This window comes from Melanostigma gelatinosum (genome assembly GCF_949748355.1).
Source record: "Melanostigma gelatinosum genome assembly, chromosome: 2".
Taxonomy (NCBI): domain Eukaryota; kingdom Metazoa; phylum Chordata; class Actinopteri; order Perciformes; family Zoarcidae; genus Melanostigma; species Melanostigma gelatinosum.
Genome location: NC_136635.1, coordinates 7,963,876 through 7,990,083, shown reverse-complemented (window position 1 = coordinate 7,990,083; position 26,208 = coordinate 7,963,876). Strand labels below are relative to the sequence as shown.

The 26,208-nt window shown below is 41.4% G+C and overlaps 3 protein-coding genes across 3 annotated transcripts; 2 read left to right on the top strand and 1 right to left on the bottom strand.

The window, feature by feature from the left end:
- Positions 1-959: 959 nt before the first annotated feature.
- On the bottom strand, positions 960-3,702 carry LOC306787976 (hatching enzyme 1.2-like; the record flags this gene model as incomplete). Its single annotated transcript, XM_079283302.1, has 8 exons — positions 960-1,067; positions 1,177-1,301; positions 1,395-1,476; positions 2,080-2,258; positions 2,347-2,467; positions 2,654-2,809; positions 2,926-2,995; positions 3,625-3,702. Coding segments are annotated over 8 exons (813 nt in total). The 3' UTR covers positions 960-1,065.
- A 4,149-nt stretch (positions 3,703-7,851) lies between these two features.
- On the top strand, positions 7,852-14,888 carry LOC306787965 (hatching enzyme 1.2-like). Its single transcript, XM_079283292.1, has 10 exons — positions 7,852-7,980; positions 8,489-8,519; positions 8,602-8,667; positions 9,478-9,630; positions 11,055-11,172; positions 11,372-11,550; positions 12,283-12,364; positions 13,178-13,302; positions 13,527-13,616; positions 14,240-14,888. Exons 1-9 carry the CDS (start codon positions 7,918-7,920, stop codon positions 13,580-13,582), a joined length of 873 nt encoding a protein of 290 aa, XP_079139418.1. The 5' UTR covers positions 7,852-7,917; the 3' UTR covers positions 13,583-13,616; positions 14,240-14,888.
- A 952-nt stretch (positions 14,889-15,840) lies between these two features.
- Positions 15,841-26,042, top strand: LOC306789942 (astacin-like metalloendopeptidase; the record flags this gene model as incomplete). Its single annotated transcript, XM_079286038.1, has 11 exons — positions 15,841-15,997; positions 16,184-16,304; positions 16,393-16,571; positions 16,897-16,978; positions 21,477-21,601; positions 21,903-22,058; positions 22,311-22,431; positions 22,582-22,760; positions 24,566-24,647; positions 25,025-25,149; positions 25,918-26,042. Coding segments are annotated over 11 exons (1,329 nt in total). The 3' UTR covers positions 25,920-26,042.
- Between the last annotated feature and the right edge of the window lie 166 nt (positions 26,043-26,208).

Genomic DNA, 26,208 nt, shown 5'->3' with positions numbered 1-26,208 from the left:
CAGCGCTCCGCTGCTCTTACTACACTTCTACTTCTTCACTCTAAACTGTTTCCTTGATCTCTGATTTGCTCGATGGGACGTTATCCATTATCGTTAGCATCTCTCTGTAGCTTGTTCTGCTAACGGTCCTCCTCCGCATTTATTTCCCTTCAGTACTTGTGACACAAAAATTGCATCACAATGATGAGAATGATGAGAACATAAAAGTGCAACGATAGGTCTGATAATGCCCACTGGAATTTATAAAATAAATAAATACAAATACATGCAAATTAATAATTTAATTAAATAAATTGTAATCATTTTATGATTGTATCAAAAACTAGGAAACACAATAGGATAAAAACAATATACCATTTCATAATTCATACTGTTTTGTCTGATTTTTTTTTATTTTTTTTTCATGCTTCTCATGGATGAACATTGTTTAAGGAATGAAATGAAACTATCGAAAGATACAAAAAACTGTTTGCTATTTGGCTTGAAGTTGTTAACTCTTGAGTTGTGAATGTGTAACTTTAGGAGAAGATACAAAAGTCAGTTTGAATCATCTGATCAATGTGTTTCCAGCATCACGCTCCAAAAACACGACATCCATTCCTTCATTTCTATTGGTTTAAAGAAAGCAGTGAAGATAAGTAGAGACATCTGTCTCCAGAGTGGACATTTAAAGAATAAGTGGACCAAATATTCGTCCTCATTATTACAGAATAATCAGTCTGAGTTTAGATATGTTGAGTAATGTGTTTGTGTTTCCTGTATAATTTCTGTCTATCATTACATTTATTTGATAATGAAAAGCCTCCATGAAAAATGTGTTTCAAGGACACTGTTTACCATCAGGATGAACTTTCTGCATTTATTCTTCTTCTAATATATTACATGTTTCATAGTGAGGCTTGGGACCATAAGAGCCGTCCCTTCAGGAAGTGAAAGAAAGCAAAGAGAGAGCCGTGTTCCAGTTATCTTTATAGTCGGATCATTGACTGTTGTGCCGATGAGTTCAGGTCTGCAGGAGACGGTCTTCCCTCTGCTGCGTCCTGTCAGGACATCTGAGCGGGCTTCTTCTGTAACGGTGAACAGCACAGAGGTGGATCAGGTCAACAACTGAGTGATGGACACAGACTGCAGACAGTGTAACATGGATATTCACAGTGCGTTCATGTGGACACTCACAGCAGCTGTAGAGCGTGTTGAGTCTGGCGATGTCGTTGCGGCTCATCTCCTTGGCGTTGCCGAAGGACACGTTGGAGTTGGGGATGGGGACCATGGTGGGCTGGTTGTTCTTGGAGAAGGCGTACCTGAGAGACCACGGAGCAGTTAGAGGCAACCACAGCGCATCCCACGCGCGCACACACACACACACACACACGTATGAAGCCACTTGTTCTCACTTGTGGTACTGCATGACAGAGCCGTAGTCGTAGGGAGTGCCCTGGTTGAGGGTGGCGATCTTCCTGAAGTTGTGCTCCATTCCTGGAAAAAAAACAGAAAGAGAAGTAAAATTACATTGTAGATAATATTAAAGTTACATTTGTTTGGTTTGAATTCACATTGACTGGTTTTATATTCAGAGAGCTGCAGTCACACAATGAGCTTCTGTTTCATGGAGGATCAGTGAGTTGCTAAAATGTGCTGTTCAGGCTATTTTTGTCCACTAGGGGACACCAGAGACTCGCTGTACTAGTCTGGAAAACAAGATGAGAAGATGAATTTCTTCCCTTTATAAAGTATGGTAATATTTTTCTTTTACATCGACATTTACGAAGGAAAATCAATGTAATGAATACATGGTCATGGATGTGAGTATCATCACACTGTCTTTGATGAGCTCAAGAAAACGTTTGTCCACTTGTGAGGACAGTGTCATTGATCAGGTTCTACAGAGCCTCATCAGCTCTCAAGCAGCACAAAGACGGCTACAGAACTTCCACTCAAAAGCAGGAGACTACAACAAGATATCACAGGATCTGGTGTTTCCTTTAATCCTGAACAAGTTTGTTTAGAAGTGGACTTTTTCAGGAAGTTTTAAAGTGGCTCTCCTCTCTAATATATCAGAATAACAAACAGCTGCATTACCAGACTGAACGTTCTCCAGCACGACTCTGATGTGGTTGTCCCTGTCGGAGCGGGTCTGTTCGTGGTTGAAGCCCAGAGCGTGGAGCAGCTCGTGCTGGATGGTGCCGTGGTAGAGGCATCCGCTACGGGCCAGAGACACGACCTGCTTCCCTCCACGACGGCCGACGTAGGAGTAGCAGCTGGACGGGATCAGAGATGAGTTGAACAACACAAAAGTCTGAGGAAACGCTCTCGAGTGTGAACGGCACCACGACGTGTCTTTCTTACCCGTTCTGGGACTCGATGCTCAGCCAGTCGCGGTCGCTGCTTCTACTGGGCCTGAAGCGGATGCAGGAGAAGGAAGAGAAGGACTCCAGTCCACGGGTGATGATGGCCTTCTCACGGGAGGCTGGCAGGACCACAGCACACACCATTCAGCTGTTTACTGTGTACAACAGAGGACCATACTGGCCCCAAATATCTGACAGATTTTCAAAAACCTTTCTGTCAAAGTTGCTGCATTAGAAGAGACAGCCTGCTGTAAATAGACAAAGCGTGTGTGTGCAGGCCTCCCAGGCCTCTGTGTGACACTTACAGAAGTGGTTGGTGAGGTAATAAGGAATGTAGACCTTCCCGTCAGTGAATTTGCCCCACTTGCAGCCTCGGCTGGTGCAGGGGTCTGCGTTTTTCTCGGCCTCGCTGTCGATGGCGATGTCTCCTCCGATCAGGATGGGATCATTGGCGGAGCGGACTGAAACACATCACAGCAGCAACTCAGACACCTGTTGAAGTGCTGCTATTAAAAGAAGAGAGCAGAAATATCAACAGCTGTCTGGAGGAACACGGTGACCACAGCAGCTCACTCACTCAGATTACTGTTGGCTCTCTCCAGCAGCTCAGAGACAGAGAGCTCCCCGGAGTCGTCCTCTGCAGTGTCCTCTGCACAGGGACATCAACAACAACGCAGTTTCACTTCATATGGAAAATACACCAGTCACAATACTGAGCATGTCGGTACCACAGCTCTGATCATTAGAATAGATCACATACCTGCCTGCAGGTTCAGCGTGGGATGAGAGGAGGAAAGACAAACACATTAGAAACAAAACCTCATGACTAGAAGTTACAGCTAAAAGTCAACGTTATACTGTTTCTTAAAGTAGCATTAAAGTAGCGTTAAACCTGTCAGAAGTACAAAGAGATTATGAGACACACGTTCAGCATCATAGAACCTGAAGCTTTGTAGATAAAGTGCACCATATGACCCAAACTGTGTCATCGTCTGTGAGAAATTAACGAAACACTGCTGACAAACAGTGAACAATAGTGATTAAAAACTCAGCTGAGGTGTAAATAAATGCGCTATTTAACCTCCTAACAGCATCTTTGTGAATGTGGAGAAGACGACCGGCTTCATATGAGAGAGAGGAGGCCGTTCATGTTCATGACTGTGACAGAGGATGTTCAACATGCATTGTTTCTGTTAACATGTAGAAGTGTTGATGAATGACCAGATATCTCACTGCGCTGCCATCGTCTCCCTCTCCTCTCTCACTGTGATCCTACCTCATTGTCGGCCCAACAGCAGGCGGACAGCAGCAGCAGAGCCACAGCTGAGAACCTGAACACAGACATGCGAGCCATCCTTAGCAGACCTGCAGGACACAGACAGGAATCAGCTACAGCCTCCACTCACAGGAAAGACACCGTGTTTGAACCAACAACATATAAAACAGACAGCTGAAAGAAACTGCACACTTTTCTACTTCATGTTGTGCTGCAGACGTTTGCAGCTGAACTCACCTTGGATCCTTAGTGTGGACTTGTGCAGCTGAGGTTTCCCTCTAGGTTTTTATATTTGTTCGACTGCTCCGGTGAGCCCAAATATGGATTATCTGTGTACGAAGAAAGCAAAGCATCAGCTAAATCCACCGGCTTATCAGTCACACATGGTTTGGACACATACATCTGAAAAATGTCCCCACCTACTGCAGTTGTGGGAAAAAGGACACTTGTTTAAAGATTGGTTGTCAGCAATTAATGGGATGTCTGACAATTTCTGGAAATATCCCAGGGATTATTGTGAGGTGTGATCTCATATGGTGATATCTTCTAAATGGATAATACTTCCAACTTTGTTCAGTTTTATTATTTAAGATAATCACAAAAAAGAAACAAAGTTCAAGATTGCAATTGCAAATGTATTTATTTATTTGGCGCAGTTTGATGGAGCTGCATTATATTTATATATATATATATATATATATATATATATATATATATATATATATATATATATATATATATATATATATATATATATATAATATTTTTTTTTTTTCTTTTTTTTTTTTTCATATTTTCATTCATTCCCAGAATGTCCCTGAAAGAATCAGTTTTTCTGGCTGCACTGTGACTTTTGGACATATCAGGACTCTGTATGGACTAAATATTCACAACAGAGGCCTAAATATGTATTAACATGAGAAAATAAAAATAACTAGGCCCTGCTCACCAACATCATCAGCGTTTTTTAATGTCTGCTTGATTATTAATTTCCCTCCACGTTTTAGTTAATTTCATACATTATCAATACAAGTGTATAAATGACACAAGCTTGTTCAGTTAGTTGGTTTTATGGGTTGTTGTTCAGCTGAATCAAGGAAACAAACAGGTGTTCCTCTTTATGTCCTGTCAGCAGGGAGGGGCTGTCAACATGTAGGAGGATAGGTGAGTTCTTCAGTAAATGACAATCAGTTACATTTGGTGTGCGCATAGGTTTGTAATCATTGGCCATATAGTTGTTGAGACAGTGTGTGTTTTACTCTGACACACAACACACACTGTAGAATTGGGCATTTTGTCCAGATTGCAGAAGAAAGAAGCTACGGTACATTCTTTTTACTTGACAAACATTCTGCACAAACAGAATCTTATTGTTTTTAAACAGACACAAGACAATTGTAATTAGTACGGCCTCTTCCGCACTTAATAAATCCATATCCTGCTTCAGGAAATCCTTTCTCTTCTGATTACGTGTCCTGATTATTTTTGTGATGCTGCACAACCTCTGACTTTTTCATATCCATTAATAAAAGGTGTTCACTTAAAATACTTGGAGACAGAATCAGTATGTGAACACCGAGAGATTTTCCTCACCAGCTCTTACATCAACAGACATGTCACAAGACAAAGCCAGAGCAGCTCTATTTGGAAACGTGTCAACAGACGAGAAGTTGTTGCAGCAGGCTGGATTACATAAGGTCAGAACTGCGGGACTGATACTCTGCCATGCATATCACAATCTGACAATACTTCATGTATTTGACTGATTATTATTATTATCATGGAGGCATCAACATGTAATAGAGATGTTAAATTAACAGTGAAAACTCATCATAGCTTAATTTAACATCAGTATTCATAATTACACTTCATGTTTACTTCTCCTGATCTTTACCTCCTATAACAAGGTCCATAGGGGCATCTCAATAAATAAACATGTTATATTATATTATATGATATTATATAAGTGTTATTTATTGCTTTTTTCGTGTTGGAATAAATGTTAAATATTTAACTGCAAAGTAGTAATGCGTGTTTAATTCTTTAATTTGTTTTGCATTAAATCATACTGGGATGTTTGCTGAAATTGATAGGATAGGATTTTTCCTTTCCTGCCAAATAATTGTAGGAGTAAAAAGTACAAATCTGGCTTCCAAAATGTAGGCGAGAAGAAGTTTAAAGTAGCATAAAATGGTAAGTACAAGTACCTCAAAAATAGACTTAAGTACAGTACTTGAGTACTAAGATTAAGAACCATCACTGGTTTTTGACGACAATTACACTTATGTTATTAAGGAAGTCTCCAAAAATCTTTAAATGAAGCTTTTCTTCCCCATAGTCATTGTTCCTGTTTTTGTAAGACGTTGCAAGACTGTCTGTAAGTCAAACATAAAGCAACTGTGCCCACATTTTGAAGAAGTCATGTAAACACAAAAAAAAAGGCATTTTGCAACAGATAGCAACCACACAGAGGGGTTGTGTAAACACCAGTTATAAGGCATTATGATCCAAGTCACTAAAGTATCAGTAAAATGATTTGTGTGTTGTATTCCCCCACAGTTTTCTTTATCACCAAGGAGACTATCCTTTTGAACTAAAAAAGTTCTAATCGATTATATATCCTTGGACAAAACATGTACGCCACCCTCAACAATAAAACAGCTGTTTTCAGTCAAACCTGATCCACAGCCATCAATACATTCACCTCTGTGCAAGGATGAATGACAACACACACTCTTTCATTCACAATTAATTCTGCCCACCGGTCCTCTCCTCATCTATTTCCTCCTTTTTCGTTGCTATATACATATAAATATATGATGGAGCCCTGGGGCCGGGGGTGGTGGGCTTGGGGGACCGGACTAGTTTGAGACAGCTTGGAATCAGAGGACCCGATCCCCCGCTACACCTCCTAATCCTGACATGAGTGGGAGCTAAAATAACAAAAAAGAGGTTTAAGTTACTGTAACTGAAAGGTAAATAAGTGTAATGAATGTAACAAAGTGAAACAGGGTGGAGACCAGCGGAGACAGACACTGTCTGACTGCTACAGTCTTGCAGCCAGGCCAGGTGAGCTGAATCTCAGTATGACCTTTAAAAATATCTCTTTTCATCACTCCACAAATCAGAAAACCATGAAAACAAAAATCTACTTTCACCATGTTTTTAGGAAGAAAATGTTATGTAAATCAGACTATAAATGATACATGAATAAATACCTCTGTATAAACCTGAAGAAAATAGATAGGAATGAAACTGGAAAGTTTGGTATATGTAAGTGATACTTAAGTGGAGAATTCTGGCTCGGAAAACAGCCTTTAAAGAATCTATTATAAAATACATTTTGAAGACACCAAAAATAAATAAGGAATCGATATCATCATGACACTAACCCAGTTGAACGGCGACTGTCGTTTTTTCTCTCTATTACAAGTTTTCTGCACTGATGGGCTGAACGGTGGTGTAGTGGCTAGCACTGTCACCTCACAGCAAGAGGGGCCCGGGTTCGATCCCGGGTGGTCCTTCTGTGTGGAGTTTGCACGTTATCCCCGTGGCAGCGTGGGTTCCCTCCGGGCGTTCTCCAAAGACATGCCGCTTAGGTTATTTGGAGACTCTAAATTGCCCATAGGTGTGACTGTGAATGTTTCTTTGTCTCTACATGTGCCCTGCGATAAACCTGTCCAGGGTGTACTCTGCCTTCGCCCAATGTCAGCTGGGATCGGCTCCAGTGCCCCGCAACCCCGAGTAGGAGAAGCGGTTCGGATAATGGAAGTTTTCTTTAATTATTATTTTTATTTAATTATGCAGATGAGACATTAACTAACGGTAACTTTTGGTGAATTTAGGAAAAAATCTAGTCTGAAAGAAGACATGTTAGGAAGAGCTAAATAGTAAATGCTAAATAGTGCATGAAAAACTAATGTTTTTTCCTGGTGTCTCCCCAAAAAACATGTTTTTCATGTTGAAGTCCCACACAAGATAAATGTTTTGGTCAGTTTATTGGTCAATTTGACCTGTTTCTTATACAGCCGATCACTGACTGTTAAATTATGTAATCTGTTCGTGCCTGGGGACAAACAGGGGAAAACAAAGCCCACATCTTACACAAACCACAGTCCGTTTTAAGTAATAACTGCCACTTCTTCTTGCGCTGAATTTGTCAACAAGTCTTTGGTCAGCAGTGCACCATATTAGGATGGAAGTTAGTTGTCTTTCACTCCTATATAAGTTTGGAACACCTCTGTTTCCTCAGGCTTTATCCTTTGGTCTGCTGCTGTGGTCCTGTAACCAGCCATGCTCCTCCAGGCTGCTGCGCTCAGTGTCCTCTTCTGCTCAGTCCAAAGTTTTACTCTACAGGTAAGCATCAGCAGAAAAATTATGTCTCGATAATTAGGTAAATATATATAATTTTTTTATGACACAATTTGAAATGAAATGTGATACATTCTGAAATTGAAAAGTCCCAAACACAGTTTTTCTTCAATAATTGTGTGTAGAATGTAGGGGATTAATCATTTTATTGTTATTTTTAACGACAATTTGGTAAATTGCTAAAAGCTGAATGTGATTCTGTGTTTCATTTTAAACTTTGTAGTTTGTGGATTGCATTACTTTCTTATCCGATGCAGGAACGCTCAAATTTAACTTTCTCTGCCTCGGAAATGACATTAACAAGAAATACTATTTCCCATTATGCCCCATATTTCCCCCGACATGCTACTTCTATGGGACCTGCACCTCCCATTGTCGTCTCTAACTGAAGTTGAATCTCTGCTGGAACTAAACTTTATCTGAATTTACATTGAAACAAATTTAACATCTTTAATTCAGTGAACTACATTTAACCAACTTTGTCTCATCACAGGGTCCTTTTGAAAATGGTGAGGAGTACTCTGGTAAGAAGACTACTTTTCAGACGATACAATTCTGTAAATACATAACATCAAGTAACTGATACAAAGTGTTTCTATTCCACAGGCAACACCGTTGAGGATGACGAATTCAGTGTCTCCACACTGTTAGAGAAGGCCAATGTTCATGTTGGTATGTTCATCGCAGCAACTGCTTTATTATTTATTCATTCAAGCAAATGTACAGTGATAACAATCTAACCTTAAAGATAGGACTAAATATTGAAATGAAAAAAGTCATTAAAACATTTGAAATATTGCATGAGTACTTAGACGAAATCTGAAAATATAATCTCGTGATTCATATACATGGACATGAATTTGTCATTATTTCGTGTCACTCAGTAACGAAAACAACATCAATGGAAATTCAGTTCGGATCCATTTTTGTGGTGGACACACAAATGAAATGGCTTCACTCGACTGTGCACCGGTCAGAGCTAGTGACGTAGTATTGAATATTGAGAACGACAAATTATGGTTGATGGGTCAAACTAACATAGGGCTTTTAATCAGGAGACTAGTGTTTGAGTCCACATGGCCCAAAGCAGTGTTATTAAGTGACACGTTTGTGACGGATTCTTCGACCTATAAAGTGGTTTTGTTGCTTAAACCTATCATCTGTTTAGTTCAGTCATGTTGCCCCAATTGACAGAAAAAAAACGTGTTGCAGCTACGAAAGATACTTCCAATTAAAATACATTAGTTTTAAAGTCGTGCAGAACAAACACAAAAAAACAATTAGAACATTTGTGTCTATCTACAGGAATCAACAGTTAAAAATTTCGTGACTATTTCACATACTGCCTTGAGACTGGGTTGGTGTGAAAGGAGTGGTTGTATCAGACCCAGAATTAACAAAGCAGTTTAATCAAGAGAATGAAATGCAGCTCAGTAATAAAGATCACAACATTTTCTTGATTATCCTCACGTCATGTTGCAGGAAAGAACTTCGATGACCCTCTGGTGATGTTTGGTGACATAGCGGTGCCAACAGATCTACAGAACGCTGATCCCTGCGTAGAACGAGGTTGCCTGTGGCCTAAAGCCACCGATGGCAACGTCTACGTCCCCTACCGCATCTCCAGGGACTACGGTAAGTACTGAGGGCAGGGCTCTTTTTTTTACCATCTGTGACTCTTGTACAGTTTCACCTTGTGAGTGTGTGTGTGTGAGTCATCATGGCAAAATCTGGTCCTGGAGACCTCAGCAACGACCACAGAAGTGGATTTTAAGTACTTCAGGTCAGTCAGGTGTTTATATGTCTGTCTGTGGACAGATTTTGTCACCACGATAGTTTCACAACCGTGCAAGATGCGGTCATGAACCTTTACAGGTGTGTAGTTGAGATGAAAATGAAGACCACTCTAGAAGATGGGTGTGGTTCGGAGGTAGGGGAGTAGGAAGTGGGGAAGGGGCGATTGGCAGCTGGTTCCGTAATTTACCAATTTACCATAGTTGTCATGTTAGTTGTAGGCATAGTAGCAGTAATAGGAGAAGTAAAGGTTACAGTAGCAGCAATAGCAGTTGCAGATTTAGTGGTAGTAGTAGTAGCAGTATAGTAGTAGTAGTATGCAGCCTAAAGTAGTAGCATTAGCAGTGGTAGCTAAGGTGAGTTGTTGCGGTAGTAGTAGTAGTCGTAGAACTATGGGTATCACAGAAGTAGCAATATTTTTAGAAATATCAATAGCAGTTGTAAATCTAGGTAATCTTGTAAATCTAGCAGTAGTATCAATTTATCATTAGTAGTAACAGTATTACTATGTAGCCTATAGCCTAGTAGTAATAGAAGAAGAAACCATTTTTATATATATTTTTACACATACACGAATTTTGACTACTGCATTCGACCCATCCCTGTATATAGGGAGCAGTGGGCTGCCATTGATTGGCGCCCGGGGGTTCAGTGTATTGCTCACGTACACTTCGACACGTGACACGTCCCAGTCAGGGATCGTACCGTTGACCTTCCGGTTCCCAGATGACCCTCTTAACCCAGTGAGCCACGGTCATCCCCAAATAGCACTAGTATAGCAATAGCAGTTGTTCGTAGTAGCAGTCTACTAGCCTAGTACTAGTAGCAGAAGAAGTAATAGTAGTCGTAGCAATAGCATTAGCAGTGTAATGTTAGTTGTGGTGGTAGTAGTACTACCACAACAGGAGCAGTAGTAGTAGTAGGAGTAGTAAAAGAAGGCTCGCAGAATACTAGCAATGGCATAATCAGTAGTAGCGGTTGTAGTTATAGTAGTTATAGTAGTAGCAGCAGTACAGTAGTAGGCCTAGCAGTAGCCTAATAGTGGTAGGCTACTAGTAGTATTATAGTACTGGTTTAGTAGAAGGCTAGTATACTTGAATTAATAAATGAATGAATAAAATGAGTGTTGCTGTTATTTAAATATGAATACTTGTATCGTATTGGTGCTAAAAATCCCATTTTACTATGATGACAGAGTGATGTAGAAGATGAAAGCAATGAAACCGACGAAACTGATTTTACATTTTTTTGTTTTTACTGTCAAGACCGAAGAGAGAGAGATACCATCGTCCGAGGTCTGCGGTCATTTGCTGCGTCCACCTGCATCCGCTTCACCCCCCTCAATGGACAGAGTGACTTTGTGGACATCCAGTCCCGCTCAGGGTAGGGACCACAAAATACGTTCCAGATATGCATTCATGAATACGATCTTATAGACCTCTATTCACACCTCGGGTCTTACAACGGAGCTTTCATCTGACTTCTCATCAAACCGGGTCAAGAGAAGCAATGTAACTTATTCACAACGGTGCTGCTCAATCTGTTTTACTGTTTGGAGGTTTTATTCATTGCTCTCTTTCAGGTGTTTCTCATTTGTTGGGCGTCGTGGTAGAGGCCAGGTAGTGTCTTTGAGTCGCCGCGGTTGTGTTTTCCAGCAGATCATCCAACACGAGCTGCTGCACGCTTTGGGCTTCAACCACGAACAGACTCGGTCCGACAGGGACCAGAATGTTCGCATCTTGCTGCAGAACGTTATTCCTGGTGGGTCACATGCTTTAATTATGATGAATATAGATGGAACGTTATTAAAGAATTGGGGTCTCACAAATAACAACTGACCTTAATTTATGTTAAGGTCTCAAGTGAAAAAGGTTTAAGTCCCATTTTGTAGAAAGTTAGAATCCGCCATCTTTTTTAATCATAAACCAGGTCTAGGTCCTGTAGATATCGTGAAAGTATCAAAACGCTCAATCCATGGAAAAATGCACACAGCCCGTATTCAGAAACGCAGCCTTTTAAAGGAGCCATCAGGACTTCCGTAAGGTTGTGATGTCACAAATATTCAGTCACTGGTAGAAGTGCCGCTAAACTCTGTGTAGTGGACTCACCCAGTGAGTACCCGGCTGCAGTGACGCTGCGAAGACGGCATCAGCACAGATGCAGGAGACTGGAAATGCTGACCAATCAGAACAGACTGGGTTTTTGTCGGGAGGGGGTCTTAAAGAGACAGGCACTAAAACGGAGCGTTTCAGACAGAGGGTGAATATAGGTATATCCAGACAGACTGTATGAGAGAAATAATGGTGTTTTTGAACAAAAAATCATGCAAACATGTTCTCGTAGAAACCCCAAATTCAATTATGAACCTGAAAAATGTGCATGATAGGTCTCCTTTAAGTACAAATAAATAGATCAAAATATGACTTGACTTCATCATATCATTGTAGCAGTCGTGTGGAAGAAAAACTGATTGAGCTGTGTGATCCTTTGCAGGAATGGAGTCCAATTTCAGGAGGATCAACACAAGGAACCTTGGCACTCCCTACGACTACAACTCTGTCATGCACTATGGAAGGTAGCGTCTCACATAGAAACATATTCAAATTCTCAGCTGAAGCTATTAAGAGGACAGATCGAATGGGTATCCGCCGACGTTAAATGCTTTCTTTTTGCTACCATCCATCCGCAGCAGCTCAGCAAGGAAACACTGTCCATGAAAACATAAAGAGAGAATTCTGTTCTGAAAGGACCATAGCTTTAGAAGAGATTTGTCTCACTCAGTGTTATGATGAGTGAGTGAGGATCCAAATGCAGGGTTTTGGCAAAAAGCAAGTGAAGCAAAAGAAGAAGGTTCATTCATTGAACCAAGAGGGAGGCAGGGAGGGAGGAAGGAAGGAAGGAAGGAAGGAAGGAAGGAAGGAAATAAAGGTTCAGAATAACTTTAGGATGGATTTTCCGCAGAAAAAGCGCTGCAGGTTTTGTCTGCCATGGCATATATTATTTTCCAGACCAGTATGAACTATAGGAATTATTACAGAAAACTTTCCTTTTTTTCATTATAATGTTGTTATCAGCATGTGAATATTGTTTGAAGACAGACTTGATGTTTTTAAAATTTTTGGCCACATATGCCATGTTCATGAGGACACAAACGCGACTCCAAATGAATGATGACGTTTCTCTGTGTCTGCTAAATAAACAATGATTTGCTAAAACGTCAGCCGTAATGACTTCATAAGGTGGTATTGTGTCAGACTACATGTTTTTCAGATTCTTCATGCAGCTTTGAGATTGCAGCTTTTTCCATACATCAGCTCTCAGTGGTCATTAAAACAGTCCCGATGTACAGTTTAAACTTCTCATCGCCTCTGTGTATTTTGCACCGCAGGTTCGCCTTCTCTAGGAACAGGATGCCGACCATCGTTCCCATCCCCAACGCCAATGTAGCCATCGGCAGGGCCACCCAGATGAGTGCCACTGACATCCTTCGGGTGAACCGCCTTTACCGCTGCAGTACGTGTCTTTTTAAAGAAGTAGCCTACGACCTCTCCAACTAAACTTCTGTCTATCTGCTACCACCAGCACTCTCTCGCTCCATCTACTTCTGACAAACTTGATGGACATAAGTCGGATTGAACACAGATCAAAACCTGTATATGTTTATATGCATTGTAGCAGTAGCATAAAGAAACCAAGCAGCTTTTACAGTGTTTGCTGTCTCTTTGAATTCATGTCAGATTCGACTGCTTCCAGGCCTCACCTGAAACCCGTGCAAAGAAACCATTTCCTCTAGAGGAGAGAGTCTGGTATCGTCAATGCGGTGTAACGTAAGTATGATATTCAGATGAGCCTGACTGTACATTCTGTCTTCAGATGGAAGTTTCCCTCTTTTTATGTTTGTAGTAGCTTTTATTAATTGCATATTTTTTTCCACGTAAATGTAGCATTTTGCCATTTTAAGATAGTGACTGATACTTAAAAAGAAAAAAGAAAAGAAAAATAATATTCAATCTTCCGGTACCTGTAGCACTATTTATCAATCTATATTGTTTTGGTGTGAGTTGCGTGTTGATACTTTTGGAGATATCAGTCATAGAGATGTCTGCCTTCTCGCCACTACAATGGGACTATATGGCGATCAATTGTAATGTCTCCTTCCTGAAATCATGACCTGATTAAGACACTTGAGAGAAAAAAAAGACCTTAAGGTCTGTGAATTGTCTGAGTTTTTCAAATGTATTTAGCTGATATCTCTATAACTAGGCAACACACAACTAAACAAGCTCTAGTTTGATCAAACAGCACTACAGCTCAGAGGGAAAACACGCCTTTTGGATTTAGGGATGAACTGTCCCTTTAAGAACTTTAAGCATCTTTCAGTTTGTGCATGCCCATGTTTGTGTGTGCGTGCACATGTACATGAACAAATCCCCCTTTTTTCCTCCAACAGGAAATCAAGAGGAAATGAGGCAAAGTGATGCAACTTATTTTTTTTGTCATCTTCAAACAAAACCAGAAATGTGTCTTGTGCTTCATCAATTTGCTATAATTGAGAATTGTATTAAATTAGCTTGTGCTGTGCTAATGAGAAATAAAAATGTGTCCATCATCACAAATGTACTCCTCAATATATAACTGCTTGTGAGCTTGATACCTATACTAATAATGAATAAAAAATATGTATTCAATATCTTAACATCAGCCTGTGTGTGTTTGCTCAATATTTTAATCTGCAACGATACAAGTGAAGCCCAATGTGACCCCACATGACCTCTTCACAGCCATTGGCATAGACGGTTATTTATGGTAATTATTCTTTCCCCACCCTGCATTCTGTGAAGACCCGCCCTGCTCTGCCTCTGATTGGCTAGTCGCTGCCTTCTTCTCAGAATTTATCAAGTTTATTGCTAAAGAACAAGATTGTTGGAGGTTTGGTCGGGTCAAGGATTTCAACTCCGACGTGGATGTTTTCATAAGGACGGCAGCCTTCTTGTAAAGTGCTCTCATTACTGTGTCCTGATTATGAGAGATTTTAATATGTTGCTGTGTATGCTGCTTATATGGTTGGAATAAAAATACAGATGTGTTGGAGATTTCAATTTTGGTGTTCTTTCATAATTCAACATACATTTGTCCCACTGATGATTCAAATGTTTATGTTCTGTCATAATTCAACATACAGTTAACCTTAACGTTGAAGTTAAAATGGTTCTTCGTATCAAAAATGTTGCCGACGCCCTGCATGTAGAAGCAGAGCTCACAGGTGATCAGCAGCTTTCACATTTCCTGTCATTCTCACGTTGGTGGCCTTCATGATCTGTGAAGCCCTCTTGATGAACACACACAGGTGATCAAACGCAGCAGCGTACTGTAGTTGATAAGCCGTCTTTCTGGCTTTGCTCCAAACGCCACGTGCAGTATGTCCACTCTCACACACTCACCTGTGGGGACAGGTTGCTTTTTAATTCTGAAAAGATGTAACGAGGGGCTACACGGTGGTGTGTTGGCTGGCACTGTCGCCTCTCAACAAGAGCTGGCACTGTCGCCTCTCAACAACAGGCCTTCTGTGTGGGGTTTGCATGTTCTCCCCGTGTCAGCGTGAGTTTTCTCCAGGTTCTCCGGCTTCTTCTCACAGTCCAAAGGCATGCAGCTTATGTTAATCGATTACTCTAAATCACAGCCCGTAGGTGTGAGCGTGTATAGTTGTCCGTCTCTATGTGTCCGCCCTGCGATTCTTGCGATCTGTTTCGGGCGACCCTCCGCCTCGCCCAATGTCAGCTGGGATCGACTCCCAGTAGTATTTAGTACATTTTTCTCAGATGACACAGTTTGGGTCAAACGGGGCACTTTATCTACAAAGCTTCATTTTCAATGATGCTGAACGTGTGTCTCATAATCGCTTTATACTTCTGACAGTTTTAACGTGAACATGCTACTTTAAGAAACAGTGAGTTTTAGCTGTAACTTCAAGTCATGTGGTTTTGTTTCTAATGTGTTTGTCTTTCCTCTCATCCCACGCTGAACCTGCAGGCAGGTATGTGATCGATTCTAATGATCAGAGCCGATGACCCCATCCTGACCGGAGGAGACATCGCCATCGACAGCGAGGCCGAGAAAAACGCCGACCCCTGCACCAGCCGAGGCTGCAAGTGGGGCAAATTCACTGACGGGAAGGTCTACATTCCTTATTACCTCACCAACCACTTCTGTAAGTGTCACACAGAGGCCTGGGAGGCCTGCACACACACGCTTTGTCTATTTACAGCAGGCTGTCTCTTCTAATGCAGCAACTTTGACAGAAAGGTTTTTGAAAATCTGTCAGATATTTGGGGCCAGTATGGTCCTCTGTTGTACACAGTAAACAGCTGAATGTTGTGTGCTGTGGTCCTGCCAGCCTCCCGTGAGAAGGCCATCATCACCCGTGGACTGGAGTCCTTCTCTTCCTTCTCCTGCATCCGCTTCAGGCCCAGTAGAAGCAGCGACCGCGACTGGCTGAGCATCGAGTCCCAGAACGGGTAAGAAAGACACGTCGTGGTGCCGTTCACACTCGAGAGCGTTTCCTCAGACTTTTGTGTTGTTCAACTCATCTCTGATCCCGTCCAGCTGCTACTCCTACGTCGGCCGTCGTGGAGGGAAGCAGGTCGTGTCTCTGGCCCGTAGCGGATGCCTCTACCACGGCACCATCCAGCACGAGCTGCTCCACGCTCTGGGCTTCAACCACGAACAGACCCGCTCCGACAGGGACAACCACATCAGAGTCGTGCTGCAGAACGTTCAGTCTGGTAATGCAGCTGTTTGTTATTCTGATATATTAGAGGAGAGCCGGTGAACTTCAGACAAGTGAAAAATATTACTTGACAAGGGAAGAAATTCATCTTCTCATCTTGTTTTCCAGACTAGTACAGCGAGTCTCTGGTGTCCCCTAGTGGACAAAAATAGCCTGAACAGCACATTTGAGCAACTCACTGATCCTCCATGAAACAGAAGCTCATTGTGTGACTGCAGCTCTCTGAATATAAAACCAGTCAATGTGAATTCAAACCAAACAAATGTAACTTTAATATTATCTATAATGTAATTTTCCTTCTCTTTCTGTTTTTTTTCCAGGAATGGAGCACAACTTCAGGAAGATCGCCACCCTCAACCAGGGCACTCCCTACGACTACGGCTCTGTCATGCAGTACCACAAGTGAGAACAAGTGTCTAAGTGATCTAATTGGTTCCAGGTGCTGTTTTCACCAGGTGCATTCTGGGCGCAGTTGATTGGTCACTGAGTGTGGTATTTCAATGGCAGTGTTTAGCAAAACAACACACACATAATTTTAGTTTGTAATGATTTGATGAAGATAATCGTATGCAATTAGAATTTAGTAACAATGTGCTTATGGTTCGGCCATTAACTTTCAATATGTCTTGTCTTGTTTTGAATGAGGCGTTTGCTTTTGCAAGAGATGTCAGACATTTTGTATGTTTTTATTTTTGTGTGCAGTTTTTACAAAGAGGACCCAAATTTCAGAAAATGTGTTTTAGCTGTTAAATGCCTCTGTAATTCCTCTAGAATCTTAAAGGACAAAAAGCACAATGTGAATATATTGAGATATATGTTGATATATCGGACTTATTAGCTGTGGATGGAATGACCCGTCCCCACTGGCTACATAAGGTACGTGTCTGCCAGGCCTTGTCTCAACAGTTTCCTGCTGTGGAGGGGGGGGGGGGGGGGGGGGTTATATTGACAGCAGTGTGTTGAATGTCCCACACTGATAAGAGCAGAGGAGGGTGTGTGTGTGTTTTTTTTCTCTCAGACAGAGTGTTTCAAACTCAGACTCTCCAACATAACATGTAAGAGTCAGTGAGGATACAGTGAAAATGCAGATGAGGACGTTATACGTGAATCAGGACAATAGCAGGATTATAGATACAAGATGTCCCCAGGCCAAATCAATTGCAATATGATTACATTTTAAATACACACATGATTCATTTAGGACGAACTCCATCTGTTGACGAAGCCCATGTGATCATATCAAAAGCTCCAGAACAGCTACAAAATGAACCTTGAGGTGAGATTTGGTTCTCCGTCGATAAAATAAGAAATCAAGCTCAGAAGCGGCAAAAAAAAAACAAAGCACACTGTATGGCCAAAACATGTGGACACATGTTTGTGTGCACTCTCTGTCTGAGGCTGGTTCTCGTGGGCTGGGCCCTTTGTAGTTTCAGGTAACATGAAACTTTGTCATTCATTTTATGTCAGTGTTGTGAACAATAAACAAGGACATGTCGTCTGAATGAACTCTGATTTGACCGACAAGGCATATAAACAACAACACACAGTGGCATCTCGTCGCCATGCGGACAGATGGTAGCCTTATTCAGATATTCAATTAAGGGCTTCCAGGTGAAAAGTGTGCCTCCACTCAGATAAAATGAGGCGTCTGGCGAATAAAGTTGCAAAGGCTGTTTTTTATCAATGGAAAGTTGGCTGCAGCGGGTGTTGGGACTCCAAATACGGCCGCCGGAGGTTACGGCTCTTGCCAAAAAGCTTTTCAAAGTGTGTTTTAATATTTGACGCCAGCAATATGTTAAAGTTGGATGGGACCGGAGCAGATGAGTTTGGACCAAATATCACTGGTGTCCGGCTACATTTCTGCCAATCGCTCATTTGTAGAATCGACTCTAATAAAACATGCCTAGCGCACATAGAAGAAGAGTGGACTAGATGGATACGGATATAGTCTTACTGGTTGTCAGGTTGTCATCACTTTCCTGCTGCCAAATCAGTTTGAGAGGGGCTGTGAAATTGGGCATAAGGGAATCAATGGACTAATAGATTAAGCAGGTGGAGCATTTCTTTGGAGGAAGAGAATCAATCAGGGAACCAGGAGGGTTGACAGGAACCGTAATGTGACATGGTTAAGTGTGGAAGAACTTGACTTGATCGAGACCCCATCCAACACCTTTGAGAGGAAGTGGATCTATGATGACATGAGCCGGACCTGAACACCATTTTGGAGCCTCGCTAACGCTCTCGTGGCCGAATGGGAGCAAAACCCCGCCTTCAGGCAAATGCTGTTATACTAACTCGTGTAGTCTATCTATTGACCATGCAGGCTGAACCATATAGAGACATCATTCAAAACTAAAATCCGGTTTGTCTGTTGCTAAACAGTGCCATTGAAATTCCACACTCAATTATCAAATGCCTGCACCCAGAATGCACCTGTGAATACACCTGTAAGCAATTCGATTTTTTAAAAATCAGAGCTTCAACACTATGAATAGGATTCAGGTTTGCTCTTCGTTGTGCACAACAATGGAGACCAGTTTTGGCGAAAGGGAGTCAGAGGACTGTAAATACAATGTACCGCATTTGGTTTACGTCTACAATACAGTAATATGTTGATGTCACCTTCAGTTAAGGGGAGAGACCACAGGTGACTGTTTGTAATGGTAGATGTCACCATGAAACTTCCCCAGTTGAGTACTTACATTAAGGAGATCATATTTTTTGTATTACAGATGCTCTGAAATGTTTAAATATGTAAATGAGGCATTATCTCATAACTTTGGGTGAATTTTGGAGAAATATTTAGACCAAGTAATAAAATAAACACCTAAAAATTCATTCTGGGTGTTCTCTTTCCACTAGTCTGAAAGAAAACATGTTACGGAAGCAAAATAGCCCAAAATTGTAAAAATGTAAGACTATTGAGGAAAATAGTGTTTTATTACATCAGTGTGCAGTCGGCATGTGGGAAGAGTTATTTATCTGGTGTGCGTGTGTAAAGTTGTGATATGAAAATATATTTTTACGAAGAGTTTATATATTGCTTTAAAAGACGTATTTGCTTTTGAATGAGATTTAAGATATTTTGCAATTCGGCTTCTTCTGAAATTGTGTTTTAGCAATTACACAAATAAAGAACCCTAGGATATTAAAAAGAATAAAAAGATTTAAAAGATTTTAAAAGATTTTAAGATTAAAAAGAAAGAAAAAGGGCAGTACTGTACTGCACCAACCCATCGAGACACCTGGGACAGTCGCAGTGCTTCACACGGGTTGCAAAGACTCCGAATTTTCCATTTACAGTGATAAAGGTGTGCTGTGTTTGCACACTCTGATATGTCATCAGCTCGTGGAGTACCTGGACTGTATAAAAGCTGTCACTGGGTAACAGCAGACAGACATTCTCTGTTAAGGCTTTCAGGTAAGAGCATCAGTGATAGTGTATAAGTAATACAACCTAGATGGATTATATATTTTTGACAACATGCTATTTGTTTTGTTAATTTTACTTAGCCCTACTTGATTTTTCCTCAGTGAGAGTTCTGTTTTCACTTCATCTCCCTCCTCATCGTCTTCATGCTCTCTGGTAATAGGTCTGTTGCAGCCATGTTGGTCTTCTCTTGGTCTCTCGTAACCCTGCTGCTGGTGTCCTCTTCATGGGCCGAGGTAAAATATTCCCCCACATGACATGAAGGCCTGCGTGTTGGCTCCAAACAGGCCAATCGGAAATTCATGTCATAAATGTGGCAAAAAAAGGCACCCGAAAAACAAGTTCCAACACTTTATTTTATTTGGAATGTAATGTTTTCAGGCTGAAGCTATACAGCTTGGGAAAAAAATCATCCAGAAGGAGGGAAATAGATAGAGAACCATGTTAAATATTTAATGTTTTACAACTACTGGAAACAACCAGCCCAAATAAAAAAGTAGAAACAAACACACTTGGAGGCAAAAACATATAGACATATAGTTATCCTTAATAGTTTATTTATCATTTTTTTGTATTTGATCTAATTTTATTCGTATTACTTATTCATTTATACATGCAATTTTATTTGCTCTAAAAACAGAAAATATTGAGAGGTCAAATGGATATTAGGACCTTTATTTGAAAATGAAAAGCTATAGTTTACCTTGCACCGATTTAAGTCTGACAATGAAATCGATTGACGTTCAAGTATAAAGCTACAAAGAAAATGTATAAAAATAGATGCATAATGGGAACAAAACAAAAAAGTCCAAACAGCTATAGGCCAAAAGATATGGAGCCTCAACGTATCAATATATAAATAAGAAGTCATTGTTAAACAAGTCCATGTTATGAAATGTTGTTTATAAATCTTATTTTGGATGATAATTATTTTTTATTCCTGCACATATATCTATAAAATGCCATTATGACATAAAAAGTGACAAATAGTAAATAAAAGCTGTTTATTACATATTTCTTTACAATCAGCTGAGTTTCAATAATACATACAAATGATTATTTTCACTTGTATTTATCTACATAATTATTCACCTCTTAATTAAAAACATTCATAGAAATATATATTTTTTTTCCATCAATCAAAAATATTTCTAAATGTTAGACAGCTGGAGGATCCAGACATGATAGTACAGAGCTGACTTGTATTCCGTCTCTCAGCTTCCATAACATTTGGCTCTTCTTTTTTTCCATGTCGTTGTGGACGAGTACAGGAAGGTAAGGATGAAATGAAAGCCCTTCTTTATCAGCTTTAAATAATATATATATACATATATATATATATATATATATATATATATATATATATATATATATATATATATATATATATATATATATATATATATATATATATATATATATAGTATATGCAATTGCAGGGAAAGTGAAAGTGATTCTGACTTCACTCAGCTCTTATATTCAAAATGAGGATTGTGCAATTCATACTGTCACATGTTGTGCAGATGTTGCTGAGGAGGAAACATCCAGGGAGCTTTCTGTTAGTGAGCTGCTGGAAAGAGCCAATAGAGACCGCAGTGAGTAGAGCGTTTCCTGACCTTAACTGCTTTGTTGTAGAGACCATGTTATCGGAAATGTTGCAAAAAAACTAAAATGCTGTCACTGAATGCAACATTTTGTTTTGCAAGCATGGGTTGCTCCACCGAGACCACACTTTAACGTAACACTAAAATGTTACACACGCACACACACACACAGCATGTAACGGCCTGTAAAACCTCGGTGGCAAAATAGTACCGCTCTGTACGTTACAACAAAGGGTTAATTTACCCGCGGTGCATTTCCGACTCACGCCTAACTCCCGTGTTGGGACTGCAGCCCCTGACTTGGACGAGCCCATCCTGATCGGTGGCGACATCGCTATCAAGTCTGAGGCAGACAGAAACGCTGACCCCTGCACCGCCAGAGGCTGCCTGTGGAGAAAGTGGACCGATGGAAAGGTCTACATCCCCTACTTCATTGCCAACCACTACTGTGAGCAGTGATTCTTTCATTTACATTCATTCTTTTTGACCTTACAGTCACTTCCCCGATGAATGTTTTTGTACAACCACATGAGTTGACTTTTGGGGACCAAAAAGGTTTTATTTCTCCATAAGGTGCTATAAGGGACAACCTGAGACTGTCGGTGCATTGTGCAGTTTAATTACACAACATAAATCACTAAGGTAAAGGAAAAGCTCCGCTGCTTCAGATATTCTCGACCTGCCGTATTTGCCCTGCCAGCCTCCCGAGAGCAGTCCATCATCACTCGCGGAATGGAGTCTTTCTCCTCGGTGTCCTGCATCCGCTTCAGACCCTACCAGAGTGGAGATAACGAGTGGCTGAGCATCGAGTCCAGGGGCGGGTAAGGGTCCGGCTGAAGTTTTACAACTCAATTTTTGCTCTCACTCCAACAATTGACACCTTCAACCAATCTATGTTTGTTCTACAAGGAGTATATGTGGTGATATTCTGTGTGATTTCTCAAAGCTGCTGTATGTTTGTGCGTCGACAGCTGCTACTCCTTCGTGGGCCGTCAGGGCAATGCTCAGACTGTGTCTCTGGCCCGTAGCGGATGCCTCTACCACGGCACCATCCAGCACGAGCTGCTCCACGCTCTGGGCTTCAACCACGAACAGACCCGCTCCGACAGGGACAACCACATCAGAGTGGAGTGGGCGAACATCATCGATGGTGAGACAGCTACACCGCCTACTTTGTGACTTGTATTGTTTTTAGTCTTTCGAGTATAGTCTGAGAGGCAGAGATGATCTCGTTGTTTGAATTAAACCTGAATAAAAGGGGCAAAAAGCCTATTTTGCTCTTGGATTAACCATCAAATGACGACAACAGTGCTTGGCAAATAGCCAATTAGATTGCAGCGGGGCAACCGGTGATCTACCCCACTCCACATCAAATTTGTGGCACCTGCTTTAATTGCCCAAAGGCTTTAAACATGCGTATTGCCACACTCGAGGCAAATTACATTGCAAGCATCAAGCTATCCCCACAAAGCGGCCTCTCGAGCTCAGCGCATTTAAAACACATTTACTGGATTTTATCTGGAAAAAGGAAAATAACACCGCCGACTGGACCCAAGATCGAGAGATGGTGTAATAAAGTGCACATTAAAGTGCACACACACTTACCGACTCTTAAAAGGGAATTTTGTATGACGTTCCATAAAGTCTGTGCTTTTCCTCACCAACCGTCCACAGTATGTGCAGATACGAGAGTGTAAGTCAGATCGGGTGTCCTGCAGCACAGGGGCCCCACAGGGACCATTTACACCTCGGACTTCAAACATAACTCTGCCAACTGCCACCTGCAAAAGTTCTCTGACAACTCTGCAATCGTCGGTCTCATCTCCGCCGATGATGACAGAGAATACAGGGAACTAAACCAGGACTTTTTAGGATGGTGCCAGCGGAACCGCCGCCACATCAACTCCAGCAAGACCAAGGAGCTGGTGGTGGACTTCCGCCGGGGCAAACGCCCTCCTCCGACACCGGTGAGTATCCAGGGACTGGACATTGAGGTTGTGAAGGCGTATAAGTACCTGGGTGTTCACTTGAACAATAAACTGGACTGGACTGACCACGCTCACGCTCTTTATAAAAAAGGACAGAGCAGACTCTTTCTGCTGAGGAGACTGAGGTCTTTCGGGGTGCAGGGAGCACTCCTGAAGACCTCCCAGCAGCGTGCTGGGGTGTCCACTGGATACTGTGGAGGTGGTGGGAGACAGGAGGATGATGGCGAAGCTCTCATCCCTGATGAGCCACGCCTTCCACCCCATGCAGGACACTCTGGCAGCTCTGCACAGCTCCTTCAGTCACCGGCTGATTCAACCCCGGTGTCTGAGGGAGAGGTACCGCAAGTCCTTTCTCCCCGCTGCTGTCAGGCTGCACAACAAACTGCTCTCGGTAGAACACTAACACTTTGAACACGAACACTTTGAACACTCTGAACACTTTAACACTTTAATTCATTCACCTGGTGCAATATCTTATCTAATCCGTGCAATATCCAATACGTTTAAGTATTTACCTGATCCGTCTGTATATTCTGTATATATATTCTGTATATACTGGTATATTTAATACTCTTCTTTACTGTCTTATTTTATTACTGTTTTACTGTTTACTGTTTACTGTTTAGTTCATTATATTACTTGATTTTATCTTTTATTTTATTACTTGTGAGCAATGCTGCTGGAATCCTGTAATTTCCCCACTGAGGGACCAATAAAGGATGATCTTATCTTATCTTATCTTTTTAAGAGCCCCCTTCTAGTGGCCATAAGTAGAACTGCAGCTTAAAGCATACCAGTGTTGGTAAGAGTGAGAGCTGATTACTCTTTACTTTTGGCACTGGTGCTTCTTTTTTTTCTTCCACCAGTTGAGCTCATGTTTGCGCAACTGAAATTCAGATCTTCTTAGTTAACTTCAAAACGGTAAATGTCTGTGATTTTAAATGTACGTTTACTCTCATCCCCGCAGGCATGGCTTACAACTTCGACAAGATCGCCACCCTGAACCAGGGAACTCCTTATGACTACGGCTCTGTCATGCAATATGAGAAGTATGGATGACTTCATGTTTGTGTCATTTCCTTAAGTTCAAACATTTCCATTGTTCTTGTAACTGTCTAGACTCTACAGGTAGTTCATATCACTGTGAAGATGTTCTGACTTTCTAGTGTTTCTTTGTAAGTTTCTCATTATTATCACATAATCAGCATGTGCTCCTATATGAGCTACTGCTACTCGTTGGCTTTAAGGCCCTGAATAAGAGATTGTTCATCAGGGACTTTGGGGAAGGAGCACAACTAACGTGGATCGGCTTTTAAACATGACCACATGACACATCAAAGAACTAAAATCCCCAGTTGTATCAGGAATAGTTTCCATCGAACCCACTCCTAACCCGCTCTGCATTGTGATATCTGTGACTCTCCAGGTACGCCTTCTCCAAGAACAACCTTCCCACCATGGTGCCCATTCCCAACAGCAACGTGGCCTTCGGCCAGGCCACCCAGATGAGCAGGAATGACATCGATAGGCTGAACAGGCTGTACAAGTGCTGTAAGTATACTACGGCAAATGTACAAAAACACACGGTCACAGTAAAAGTCAATTCACAGACTTTTCCCTCTGGGATGCCCCTTTGGTAGATAAAGAAGGGGTGGGGCATTACAATTTGAAGGAGTGATGTAGTGCCATAAGGACTGCACTGCATGCTAGAAAACGTTCTAAGCGTTGCCGCCCCACCAAATGCAGCTGGTGCTCTTCTTTTTTTTTTTTTTTTTTTGAGTCCTTGCTGCAGCAGCCCAGGTTTGAGGCCGGCCATCATGGGACCTCTGCTGCATGCCATCCCCCCTGTCTCTCTCTCATTATCAAAATAAAGTAGAAATGCCAAAAAATAACCTACACTACCATACTATTTAGGACGCCAGAATTGGTTATGGTATTTATAATATGTCAAATACAATATGCTGAAAACTACATCTGGTCACAGTCTTTTGAAGGCTGCAAGCCAGCATGCTTTTCTGGCTATTCGGACCCACAATCCTTTGCGCAGCAAATATAAGAGAGGTCAAAGTTCAAAGTGCAATGTTATGACATAGTAGTATATGCCAACTGAATAGATATTGCATGCAACAGTACACACTTTGTAAGGGCAGCTGCATTATTTACAAAGAAAAAGAAGGCATATGAGTATTGTTCTGAGACAGACTAAATGTGAATCTGTCCTTTATGTTCAAGTAGACATCTTTGGAATATTCACACACCAAGCAACTATCAATCCCACTTCAGGGTCCCCCCTTAATGACACGTCTTTTTATTCTGCAGAAACTGCACGTGACCTTTGCCCCGCCTTCCTGACGACATCACGGAAACGGATGAGGGTTTCGAGCGGACGGTAGTTCTGGTTGTCCTGTAACAATAAACCTGCAGACTTCATCAGCATCAAACGGTGGTCGCTTCCTTGACTGTATAGTAATGGAATGGCAAAGAACATGGGCACTTTATAGATTCAGGGGACGTTAATGAGACACTTCACTTCAAACACGCTCTCATTTTTATTCTCATATCACATAAAACAATCAATGTCAACAGTTTGATGTCTTCTAATCAGAAAAT